We start from the raw sequence: 13,107 nt of genomic DNA, 5'->3' as shown, positions 1-13,107 counted from the left end.
TAGTTCCAGTTCGGAAGTTTAAAATATGCAAAGGCAACTTGGAAAAGCAGGCTCCTGCATACAAAGCAAATCTTTGCAAAGCTCTGGACAAAACTGTGTACATGGGAAGTGTTTTCAGTGTTTGTGTGTTTGCCTGCTTGTCTAGGTGATTTTTGCCTTTGCAAGTCTGGATGATAAATACATGATTAAACGTAATTCCAGGGAGGAAGAAAGGCAGAGAAGAGTGTAGAAATGACCTCTGATTCTTGGGGCTGAGGGTTCCTAGAGCAAATGGCACAATGCCATGAGGCCCAATCTATCCCTATGATGGAATCTAAGGTTTCAGCCAGTATCTGCTGGCTTGCTCGTGGCTTGCTCTTCAGTTTGTAGGAGACTCTCCGATCTGCGCATTCTTATCAGTCCTGAAAAGAACCACTGACAGCCATTAGGAGCAGGTATTCCCATAGTCCTTTTCCTCCCTCCCTCCCCTCCACCCCGTCGGTTTTCTTGATTGGGCTTCGGAACCAAATTTGGTGAGTGCTGGCCTCCAGGAAATCTGGAGCCCTGGCGCCTAAACCTTGGTTTAGGAAAGCAGGAGATATTCAGGAAGCAGGGGTCCTTCAGGGCTAGAGCTAGCCTCTCCTGCCCTCGCCCACGCTGCACCAGCACTTGTTTCTCCAAAGCCACTGGGCAGGCGTTAGCGCGCGGTGAGGGGAGGGGAGAAAAGGAAAGGGGAGGGAAGGGAAAAGGAGGTGGGAAGGCAAGGAGGCCGGCCCGGCGGGGGCGGGACCCGACTCGCTAACTGTTGCATTTGCTCTCCACCTCCCAGCGCCCCCTCCGAGATCCCCGGGAGCCAGCTAGCTGGGAGAGCGGGACTGTCCGGAGCAAGCTCAGAGGCGGAGGAGGCGACAGAGAGAAAAACGGCCGAGCTAGCAGCTCCAGTGCTGTACAGGAGCCGAAGGGACGACCACGCCAGCCCCAGCTCGGCTCTGGCGACAGCCAACGCCTCTTTAAGCGCGGCGGCTTCGAAGCCGCCGCCCCTGAGCTGCCCTTTCCTCTTCGGTGAAGTTTTTAAAAGCTGCTAAAGACTCGGAGGAAGCGAGGAAAGTGCCTGGTAGGACTGACCGCCGTCTTTGTCCTCCTCCTCTCCACCCCGCCTCCCCCCTACCCGCACCTACCCCGCTTCTCTCCCGCAGCTGCCTCAGTCGGCTACTCTCCGCCAACCCCCCTCACCACCCCTCTCCCCCGCCCCCCGTCGGCCCAGCGCTGCCGGCCCGAGTTTGCAGAGGTAACTCCCTTTGGCTGCGAGCGGGAGAGCTAGCTGCACATTGCAAAGAAGGCTCTTGGGAGCCAGGCGACTGGGGAGCGGCTTGGGCACTGCAGCCACGACCTGCCCGGGTAGGCTGCACGCGGAGAGAATCCTCTGTTTTCCCCTACTCCCTCCCCACGTCCTTCTGCCTTCCCTACCCCCAGTGCAGAGCCAGAGAGCAAAAGATGAAAAGACAGTGAGGGCTTCAGTAGCCTAAAAACCAAAAACAAAAACAAAGAAAACAAAACAAACAAAAACCAAAAAGCCGAAACAAAAGAAAAAGATAACTCGGCTCTTATTGCATCTATTTCAGTAGACACTGAATTTGGAAGTGGAGGAGTTTGTTTTTTCTTTGGGGCATCATCTACCCTTCAAGTATTCAGAGACTGACTGTGAGCCTAGCAGAGCAGATCTTGTTCACCGTGTGTCTTCTTCTGCACGAGACTTTGAGGCTGTCAGAGCGCTTTTTGCGTGGTTGCTCCCGCAAGTTTCCTTCTCTGGAGCTTCCCGCAGGTGGGCAGCTAGCTGCAGCGACTACTGCATCATCACAGCCTGTTGAACTCTTCTGAGCAAGAGAAGGGGAGGCGAGTTAAGGGAAGTAGGTGGAACATTCAGCCAAGCTCAAGGATGGAGGTGCAGTTAGGGCTGGGGAGGGTCTATCCTCGGCCGCCGTCCAAGACCTACCGAGGAGCTTTCCAGAATCTGTTCCAGAGCGTGCGTGAAGTGATCCAGAACCCGGGCACCAGGCACCCAGAGGCCGCGAGCGCAGCACCTCCAGGCGCCAGTTTGCAGCAGCAGCAACAGACTAGCCCCCGGCAGCAGCAGCAGGGTGAGGATAGTTCTCCCCAAGCCCATGGTAGAGGCCCCACAGGCTACCTGGCCCTGGATGAGGAACGGCAGCCTTCACAGCCGCAGTCAGCCCCGGAGTGCCACCCCGAGAGAGGTTGTGTCCCAGAGCCTGAAGTCGCCGTTGCCGCCGGCAAGGGTCTGCCGCAGCAGCTGCCAGCACCTCCGGACGAGGATGACTCAGCTGCCCCATCCACGTTGTCCCTGCTGGGCCCCACTTTCCCCAGCTTAAGCAGCTGCTCCGCCGACCTTAAAGACATCCTGAGCGAGGCCAGCACCATGCAACTCCTTCAGCAACAGCAGCAGGAAGCAGTATCCGAAGGTAGCAGCGGCGGGAGAGCGAGGGAGGCCTCGGGGGCTCCCACTTCCTCCAAGGACAGTTACTTAGGGGGCACTTCGACCATCTCTGACAGCGCCAAGGAGTTGTGTAAGGCAGTGTCAGTGTCCATGGGCTTGGGTGTGGAGGCATTGGAGCATCTGAGTCCTGGGGATCAGCTTCGGGGGGATTGCATGTACGCCTCAGTTCTGGGAGTTCCACCCGCTGTGCGTCCCACTCCTTGTGCCCCATTGGCCGAATGCAAAGGTTCTCTGCTGGACGACAGCGCAGGCAAGAGCACTGAAGATACTGCTGAGTATTCCCCTTTCAAGGGAGGTTACACCAAAGGACTAGAAGGCGAGAGCCTGGTCTGCTCTGGCAGCGGTGCAGCAGGGAGCTCCGGGACACTTGAACTGCCATCCACTCTGTCTCTCTACAAGTCCGGAGCACTGGAGGAGGCAGCCGCCTACCAAAGTCGCGACTACTACAACTTTCCACTGGCTCTGGCCGGGCCGCCGCCCCCTCCGCCGCCTCCCCATCCCCACGCTCGAATCAAGCTGGAGAACCCGCTGGACTACGGCAGCGCTTGGGCGGCTGCAGCGGCGCAGTGCCGCTATGGAGACCTGGCGAGCCTGCATGGCGCGGGTGCAGCGGGATCCGGCTCTGGGTCACCCTCAGCCGCCGCTTCCTCATCCTGGCACACTCTCTTCACAGCCGAAGAAGGCCAGTTGTATGGGCCGTGTGGTGGGGGCGGCGGCGGCGGCGGCGGCGGCGGCGGAGCAGGCGAGGCAGGAGCTGTAGCTCCCTATGGCTACACTCGGCCGCCTCAGGGGCTGGCGAGCCAGGAAGGCGACTTCCCTGCACCCGATGTGTGGTACCCTGGCGGCGTGGTGAGCAGAGTGCCCTATCCCAATCCCAGTTGTGTCAAAAGCGAGATGGGCCCCTGGATGGATAGCTACTCCGGACCTTACGGGGACATGCGGTAAGTTTCTCCTTCCAGAAATGTCGCCTTTCGGCCCAGGGCGCAGAGTCTGCGTTCTGGGGTATCTAGCGGCTCCTACCTGCGTGAACACTCAGATTACCCCTAGGAGAGCTTAGCAGGGTTTCATAGGAGGGCTGCTCTAAATCTAGAGCTCTCCCGGGACTCCTGGCCTGCCAGAGGCTTAACCTGAGCTCCTCTAATTCCTGCTGCGTGCCCTGGGTGCTGATTCCTGCCCTCCAAGATTCTTCAGCTCCCCCAACAGCCCCAAATTCTCGCTACTTCCTGGTACTCAAGGTCCCAAACTTAAATCCTATTGCACAGGCCACCTTCAGAGGTAAAGCTCCCGAGCCCTCCACTCTTCCTTTCCTTCTGTCTTCAAAAGTCAGAGAACCTCAGAAATTTGGGCAATTTCTCCTCGTCGGGCCTGCTAGAATTTCCCTTTCAGCCTGCGCAGATTAGAGTCGAAAAGCCTGGCCCAAGCGCTTCTCAGCGCGCCTCATCCAAAGAGGTAAAATTCGCGGTTAAGGAAAGAAAGTGGTTTCTAAGTGCTGAGGGCTGATGTGTGAAGGGGTGAACTTCTTTCCCCGGAAGCAACTGGGGTTTTCTACAGAGCTGGAGGTCAGTAGAGATAATCCAATCCGTCACGTTTAGAGTAGGCAGAGGAGCAACTTTCTTGGTAAAGACTCCGCAGGATTTGCACTCAAAGTTTCTCAACGTTGATTGACTATGTTGAAAGGAATTGCTTGGGTCGGTTTTCTCTTACAAAGTGTTTGTTTTCTCTGTGGATTACAATAGATCCACAGCCCTCTACTTCAGGTTTGCATGGGATCTATAAAGAGGAGAATATTCTTTTAATGTACAATTTAATCAGGTTGAGTCTGATTTAGAAAAGTGTTGGAAAACATTTTTTGTAAAGCATTTCCTGCTACTCCAGTGTGCTCCAAAATCTCCACTGGGGAGGGAGGAGTGAGGTTTTTTATTATATTCATTCATTTTAAAGACATGTTTGCATGTTAGAATACGTGCTGTTAGCGCTAACAAATTAAGAACTGGTAGTGACCCATGAGCCATAATTTTACCCCAAAGTTTTAATTAGCATATGAAAAAAGTGGCAAACAATTGCATCGTGCTTATTAAAAATTCTTCCTCACCGCAGTTGTTGAGCTTCTTGGAGACCATGCTGAAGATATTCTCCCCCAGAAAATTAAGATGTTTGTGTATCTGGTGAGGGAGGACATACTGCTTGGGGAATTAATTCCGCAGGTCGGCCAGGTGTTGATGTCCCTGTGGACTTGTGTCTTATTCTTTGTTTCTATGGCTGTTTTATTTTATCTGTGACTTCTCCAAAATTTCCTTGTTAGCCTTAACATCTCTGGCGACTTAAATCCAACAACTTGCCTTCTTTCACTGGTGCTTTCCTTCTTACAAGGTAGATAGCACAATGTTAGTAAAGAAAGAAGGAGGAGGGTAGGATTTCATAAAATATTATTTCCTGGGCTATTGAAGAAACCACATTTTACCAGGCTTCACATTCCATTATGTTTTTAATGTTCGGCTTACAAGATTTTCAAAGGGTTCCTTTGATATTGTCAAAGTCTTTTCCAGTTAATTTAGACTGTTTATTTTCGTAATGGGTTTATGCTATGGGACAAAAAGTATTCTTGATTTATAAGAATAAATTTACTTGGTAGGGTTAATTATTTTCTGGGGCTGTCACTAGAGGATGGAGCTCCTCTTCTACTGTAAACTTTTCTTGGGGGAAAATGTCTAAGGTGCATTTCGACCTGCCATGGTCCTAAACTCAGTCGCTGGAACCTTCCATCGTCTGCATGACTCCCCACAACGTACTGACTTAACAGGGAAAAAACTGATGGTTCCACATACTTGTTAAAAAATGTGTGCCTTCAAAGACAAAACCAAAATTTTTAGGAAATAACTATAGAGAGCAAAAGTTATTCCCATATGGTAGACAGTGAGCTTGGTGATTTTATTTCAGGTCTTAATGGAAAAATCTTCTTTATAAGGAAGAATAGCATATCTTGGTGACCTGCTTAAATAATGACATCAGCTAATGAGAATTTAGTAGTTCCTGCAGAAAGTACAAGATTATTTATTTTTTTCTGATTTGTGATAGCTGCACTGATTATGAGGAGTCTAGTTAAAGGGAAAACTGGTGTTCCTGTCTTGTGAGTTGATGAAGACTTTCCATTTCTAGGATATAGACAATCCTTGAGTCAGTTTATTGAAAATTAATCAATTTCATCAGAATGCAGTCAATTCCAATCTGAAAGTTGATATTTTCATACTTTCTCTTTTTTTTTCCCCTCACTTTGTAGGGGCAAAATTTGGTGACAGGCAAGAGATTTTTTAAGCCAAAGCAAGAGTGTCTTCCCTCTCTGTATTGCATGCATTATTTGCCAATTTTGAGCGAAAAATCTCAAATACGTACAGGGCTACAATGACATGTTGGGTTCCTCCCTTTTCTAATCATGTGTGTGCTTATGCACATTAGTTAATTTTGTGGAGGGATTTTTTTAAAACCTTAGTAACATCTACACTTAACTCTGTGTTCTTATACATTCACAATATTTCTGCCAAGAGGAGGAGAGATGCAAAGGTAGTCTCTTTAACTTAATTTAGCATGTGGTGTGAACAGAAGGAACAATAAAAAGTGATGGGACTTGTGTGCAACCTTGATGATATTTTATGGAGCTGTCTGTCTTCTCTCTGAGATCAAACAGGACTGCAACTTTGTTAATTGACCACTGGCTCACTTGGCAGAAGTAGGGCTCCTTATATTCCAGCAAGCAGCACAATATGACAAAAATTTATTCTTGGAATTGGATTCTAAGAGAGTTCATGCAGGAATTAGATTTTGGGGTTTAGAGAAATTATCCCAATGCAAAAGGAACGTTTTAATTTTTCTCTTAGTCATTTGTTCTGGTCTTCCCAGTAGGTAGTATTTTAGTAACGCTTTGATATTGACAAGTCTTGCTCCCTTTCTCTGTTAGATTTTTCAAAATAAGGCATTTTGGAATTCCTCTTTCCTTCTCCTCTCTCCTCTCAGTTATCAAGCATTTCTATGACTATCTTACAAGGAACAGTTTGTCTTGTAAAGCAGAATTTTGCTTTGAAACCAAGACAGATTATTTCTGTCCATAGGCTTCAAGAACCAGTATTTTGGCAAGAAGCATCTTTTCTTTGTGGTCAGCAAATAGATGGTAAGTTCTGTCTGGATCCCAACAATCAACACCTGAGGACCAAATAGCCACACTGGGTGGCACCCCATTTGGAAGTATACGCAGGATATAGCCCTCTTGCTTGTCTACAGCTCAAGTCAGCCAAAGATTAACACTAGTGACTGATATTTTCGAAGACGTTTGCAGGCTTCAAATTGCGGGGTTGCTTTGGGGTGCTTTCTTGCCAGTGCTAATTTTACCTCATCAGGCTTCCATTCTTTGAGCTGTAAACTTTGGAATAATATATTGGATTTGCTGGTACGTTTAATTTTCTTTTAAGTGTTTTTCCTTCCCATAGTAATTGTTCATCTGGTGTACGTATATGCATTTAAAACACAAAATTATTTGGTCTCCTAACCTGTACATGCACTTATACAAGTGCCACAACTTGGTGGGATTATGTGAATTGGAGTTAGGAATGTGGACAATTCCATTATGATTATTTTTAATGGTGATATCAAGATCACCAGTTTCAATCGAAACTTTGCATAAGCAAGGAGCAGAATTCGGACTGCGCGTGGCAAAGCAAGGGCTTATTTTATAGCCAAACCTGAAATCACGACTCTGAAAAATAAAAAAGCAAACAAAAAAATCAAGTTTTGTGAGCCTGGTCAGAGAAGGAAAAGGAAATCTCACCCCCACCCCCACCTTCACCATTTTCTCTTTGTCTGCAGCTTCCTCAAGCGCTGCCTGTCCCCGATTTTCTTTTATTACACTCCTTTCATGTTTTTGACATTGAAATATAGACACTTCTTTCCACTTCTCAGGATATTTTTCTCATTACACCTGTGGCATGCTCCTAAGGAATTTATTCAAAAATAAATCTGGAGAGTAACAAATTAGATCAACCCCAGAACCTCTCCCTTAAGACTAGATGACTTGAAGGGATTGCAAAATGAATAGGTCGGCTTTTTTACCTTGAGGTTAAAGCCTGGTTCGACAGTTGCTGAGGGAGCGAAACTAAGTGGCTTGAGAACTTGGCGATTTAATAAAGTATTTTGTCTGATGTTGTCTCTGTCTCTGTCCTGATCTCTGTCTCTTTTTGTCTATTGTCATGTTGGCCACCTTCTCTCAGAGCCTGAGAGACAGCTCTGACACCCTTCCCAGACAGTGCTGTTGAGATCAGACCTTGGTATCTCAATCATAAGCAGTACCTAATATGCCTATGAGGGTGATGTAAGTGTCCGGCTGGGCTAATCTGCTTAAGCTACACAAAAGCTAATCATTTGAAAACAAAGATAGATATTAAAGAAATTATTCTACCTCCAACTTCCCCGATCAGCATTGCATCAAGTTCTGGGATGTTGTATTTAGAGAAAGTTAACCTCATCTTAAGCACAGAGTCAACTTTTAAACAAAATTGCTTATAAAGTTTGTACAGTTACCAGTATTGGTTGCCCTTTGTCATATAGAAGTGAATTATGAAATCTCATATTTACGTACCATTCTTTAAAAAAAAAAAAAAAGTCCGAGTGTTTTTCAGTTTATTCACTGCATTCATGTAAGTTTGAGTAAGCCAGGAGGGGTGCTTAGTGATTACCTTTTTGCTAGGTAAGGGAGTAGAAGGTTAGATTTTCTGTAATGTTTGTTTACCACGTGGGGGAACCTCTCTAGAGCAATACCTCACAGCTTTTTCTTCTTGAAGTTTCCCACCCGACAGATAATGCTTTAGCTTGTTGCTCCTATTCTCTCACTAGCTGCTACATAGAGCTGATAATCTATGAATTATTGCTTGCACACTTCTGGGTGATACTACCCACTCTCTCTCATGACAATTCTTGCTGCCAACCTGCAGGCCACACCAGGATTGAGGACAGCTCATCTAGATACATTTATAGCATTAAAGTGCTGGGTCACTTGAGAATGCTGTCAATTTAGGTTACTTAGTCCCCAGGTTTTATTTTTTTAATAACAGCTTTATTAAGATGTAATTCACAATCCATACAATTCACTCATCTAAAGTGTACAGTTCCATGCTTTTTAGCATATTCAGAGTTGTGCAACCATTATTGCAATCAATTTTAGAACATTTTAATTACCCCCAAAGGAAACTCTATGCAACTTAGTGGTCACCCTGTTACGTTCCGTCAGTTCTGAGCAACCGATAATCTACTTTTTATGGATTTGCATATTCTAACATTTTGTATGAATGAATCGTACAATATGAGGTCTTTTGTGACTAGCTTCTTTCACATAATATATGTTTTCAAGGTCATCCATGATGAAGCACGTATCATGGATGAAGTACTTTATTTTTTTTTATAGCCTAATAATGTTCCACTGCATGGCTATATCACATTTCATCTATCCATTTATCAGGTGATGAACGTTAGAGTTGTTTCCACCTTTTGGCTATTATGAAAAATACTGCTGTGAACATTCATGTACAAGTTTATTGTGGACATATGTTTTCAGTTCTTTTGTGTACATACACAGGATTGAAATTTCTGAGTCTTATGGTACCTCTGTGTTTATCCTTTTGAAGAACTGTCAAACTATTTTCTAAAATGGCTGCACAGCTTTACAATCCCATCAGCAACATATGAGGATTTCATTTCTTCCACATCCTTGTCAACACTTGTTATTCTCTGTCTTTTTTATTATAGCTATATTAGTGGGTGCGAAGTGATACCTCATTGTGGTTTTTATTTGTATTTCCCTAATAACAAATAATGTTCAGTATCTATTCATGTTCTTATTAGCCATTTGTATATTTTCTTTTTTGAGAAATATCCATTTGTATCCTTTGCTCATTTTTTAGTTGTTTGTTTTTATTATTGAGTTTTAAGTTTTAAAAAATATATTCTGGATACATGTCCTTTAACAAGTTGTGACTTGTGAATATTTTGTCACATCCTGTGAGTTGTCTTTTTTACTTTCTTTCTTTCTTTCTTTCTTTTTTTTTTTTTTTTTTTTNGAGTTTTGCTCTTGTTACCCAGGCTGGAGTGCAATCATGCGATCTTGGCTTACCACAACCTCCACCTGCTGGGTTCAAGCAATTCCCCTGCCTCAGCCTCCCGAGTAGCTGGGACTGCAGGCGCGCACCATCATGCCCAGCTAATTTTTGTATTTTTTTTTAGTAGGGACGGGGTTTTACCATGTTGACCAGGATGGTCTCGATTTCTTGACCTCGTGATCCACCCGCCTCGGCCTCCCAAAGTGCTGGGATTATAGGCATGAACCACCGTGCCTGGCCCTTTTTTTTTTCTTTTTATGTTCTTAATGGTATCTAGATTGAAGCATAAAAAAGGTTTTAAGTTTGATGAAGTCAAATTCATCTATTTTTTTTTCTGTTTTGGCTTATGATTTTGGTGTCATAGCTAAGAAGGCTTTGCCTAATCTAAGATCACAAAGATTTACATGTATGTTTCCTTCTACGAGTTACATAGTTTTCCCTGTTCACATTTAGGTCTTCGATCAGTTTTGATGTAATGTTTCGATATGATTGAGGTAGGGGTCTGAATTCATTCTTTTGCAGTAGATATTCAGTTCTCACAACATCATTGTTGAATCTTTCCTCAGTTAACCGTTTTGGCACCCTTTGTGTAAAATCATTTGACTGTAAATGTGAAGATTTATTTGTGGGCTCTCAACTATATTTAGTTAATCTATATGTTTATTCTTATGCCAGTAACACGTTGTCTTGATTATTATAGGTTTTAAGTGAGTTTTGAATTAGGAATTGTGAGCTCTTCAACTTTGGTCTTCTTTTTCAATATTGTTTTGGCTCTTATGGGTCCCTTAAATTTTCATATGAATTGGGATCAAATTCTCAATTTCCACAAAGAAGTCAGCTGGAATTCTCACAGAGACTATAGTGAATCTGTAAATCAATTTGGGGAGCATTACCATCTCAACAATATTAATTTTTACCTATAAACATGGGATGTCTTCTCATTTATTTTCTTTACTTTTGTCAATTTTTTTATAGTTTTCAGATTATAAGTTTTGCACTTTTTAAAACTGACACCTAAATGTTTTGTTTTTGATACTATTATAAATTGAACTGTTTTATTGATTCTCTTTTCAGATTATTCATTGCCAATATATGGAAATATAACTGTTTTTGAATATTGATCTTGTATCCTATAACCTTGCTGAAAATACTTGAGTTTTTAATGCCTCTGAGACTTACGGGGAAGAGGGTTTCTGCTGCTGTACTGAAAGTTAAAGCATACTTCATTTCATCCTGTGTGAAGGCTGCACGGGGACACTGTTCTCAGTTTTACTCAGCTATAAATTAGAACTGGTAATGCCATCCCCTTTTGGGATGAATAGGAGAGTGTTTCTAAATTTTCATCTCTTTAGAGAACAGCAAGAAAGAAGCCTAATAAGGTTTCAGTAGTTTATAATCTCTTTTGTAGAATTTGGATTTGGGAACTATTAGCAAGGGAATGACCAATAATAATTTTTATGTAGAAAACTAACATGAAGAGGTTACAAATGAAATTATTAGCTATATTCGGCTTATGTTTTGGTTTTTATAAGCAGCTAAAATTATAATTTTATGTTTGTATATGTTATTCTTTGGACAAAATAAATTCCAATACTCCTTCTAATGTACATTTCTAGATGGGGAAAGGATTCATTTACTCTTATATAATTTAAGCTTCTTTTCAGGCTTGCACTCCATAGCTATAAAACGAAGATAAAATTCATCTATACAGAGATTGAACTTTGTCTTCATTAGCACTCTAGGCTAAGGGTCATAGCTAATCAGCTACAGCTGTAGTGTCCCAATAATTGTGAGTTAACTGCAGGCCACCCAGCAAAAGGTTTAGTTATGATCTAATACCTATCTGTAGAGATTACCCTAATAAAGGGATTTTTTTTTTAAAGAAAGAATCTGGCTGGGCACAGCGTCTCACTCCTGTAATCCCAGCACTCTAGGATGCCAAGGCGGGCAGATCACCTGAGGTCAGGGCTTTGAGACCAGCCTGGCCAACATGGTGAAACCCCATCTCTATTAAAAATACAAAAAATTAGCTGGGCATAGTGGCGGACACCTGTAATCTCAGCTGCTTGGGAGGCTGAGGCAGGAAGATCACTTAAGCCCAGGAGGCAGAGGTTGCAGTGAGCCGAGATCGTGCCACTGAATTTCAAGCTGGGTGACACAGTGAAACTCCGTCTCAAAAAAAAAAAAAAAAAGAATCTATCAACCACTTTTCATTAAGCACCTTCTAGGTGCCCAACATGTGCTAGGAAAAGATAAGAGGAAAGGGGACACAATTCTGACAGAATCTTGAGATAACTGCTTACAAGCAGCTTATAGCTACTACAAACAAAAACAAACAAAAAACAAACAAACAAACAAACAAAACCAGAAAGGCAGCGCCATGATGCCCTGATGCCTGTATGAGATCCTGGATTGTATGGTATGATTTTTCTAAATGTAAATATTAAAAAGAGAGAGAGAGAAATAAATCAATAGAGGCTGATCTGCAGTGTTACCTGTGGCTGCCTTGAATCTTTCATGGAAGTAAGTAGGAGCATGTCTAAACTCAAGCAATAGATTAAAGATCCTGATGGATATTTTAAATAACAGAAGTTGGTACCTCTGGGAATAACGAACTGGAAGAATAAGTTGAAATCTATTTTTGCTTATTCAGTAGTGCACCCCAGTCAAGTCAGTTACCAATTTCTTCTTCAGTTTCTTTGGTTGTATCATTGCAGCACTTGGTGGGTGCATGTTTTTTATGTCTTTAACTGAACATGTTGGCAATAATATGAGTAATAAATTAAAATTGAAGGTGATTAATGGCCCTGAATTTGACATAAGATGCCCAGAGTGGTGGTCAGATCAAGAGTTGTTTTTCTGCTTTCTAAGTTTCCATTGATCCTGGTGGATTGCACCAATCAAAAATTGTTGGAGTAAGGGGACACATGACTATCTTATAAGAGCCTTGCTGAATTAGACAATGTAACACTCTGAAATGGCCTACCACCTAAGATGGGCTCTTGTGCTCTGCAGGTTGAGTAGGTTCCTTGCCTGTGGAAGAGTAGTCCCACTATCTGGCCGCTAGGGGGACTGCAAGTGCCCTGTGGCAGGATTTCCCTGGGAATGGTGAGCCTCTTTTGATGGTTTCAACCCACAGCCAAGGAAGGCCCTATCACAGGATACCTTGAACCAGAACTGCCTAGCACCAGACAATAAATAAGCTACCATGGTACCTAACTGCTTCCTTTGGGATGTTCTTTCTTGAAGTGGCAAGCATTTTTTTAGTAATATTTTGACTTTTTAATACCTCTCTTTGCATATGGAACAGGAAACAGTGATATTGGATGTATTGAAGTAGCACTGTCCAGTTTATAGAGACATTTCATATTCCATTATTGAATATTATTCTTTTTCTACCCTGTACAAAGAGCTAGAGTTTAGAGTATTATAATAGTATTCACACTATTACAGTACTATTATTCCCATTATAAAAATTAT

The 13,107-nt window shown here is 43.5% G+C and overlaps 1 protein-coding gene across 1 annotated transcript in view; it reads left to right on the top strand.

Moving 5' to 3' along the window:
• The first annotated feature begins 824 nt into the window (after nt 1-824).
• Nucleotides 825-13,107, top strand: part of AR (androgen receptor) — a 164,000-nt gene continuing 151,717 nt past the window's right edge. Inside the window, exon 1 of the mRNA XM_017520202.2 lies at nt 825-3,432. Within this exon, the coding sequence (XP_017375691.1) occupies nt 1,916-3,432 (1,517 nt within the window). The 5' untranslated portion in view covers nt 825-1,915. The remainder of the gene's footprint in view (nt 3,433-13,107) is intronic.

Source organism: Cebus imitator, unplaced genomic scaffold (genome assembly GCF_001604975.1).
Source record: "Cebus imitator isolate Cc_AM_T3 unplaced genomic scaffold, Cebus_imitator-1.0 Scaffold813, whole genome shotgun sequence".
Taxonomy (NCBI): Eukaryota; Metazoa; Chordata; class Mammalia; order Primates; family Cebidae; genus Cebus; species Cebus imitator.
The sequence above is the reverse complement of the archived record's forward strand: the minus strand, read 5'-3'. Positions and strand labels throughout refer to the sequence as shown.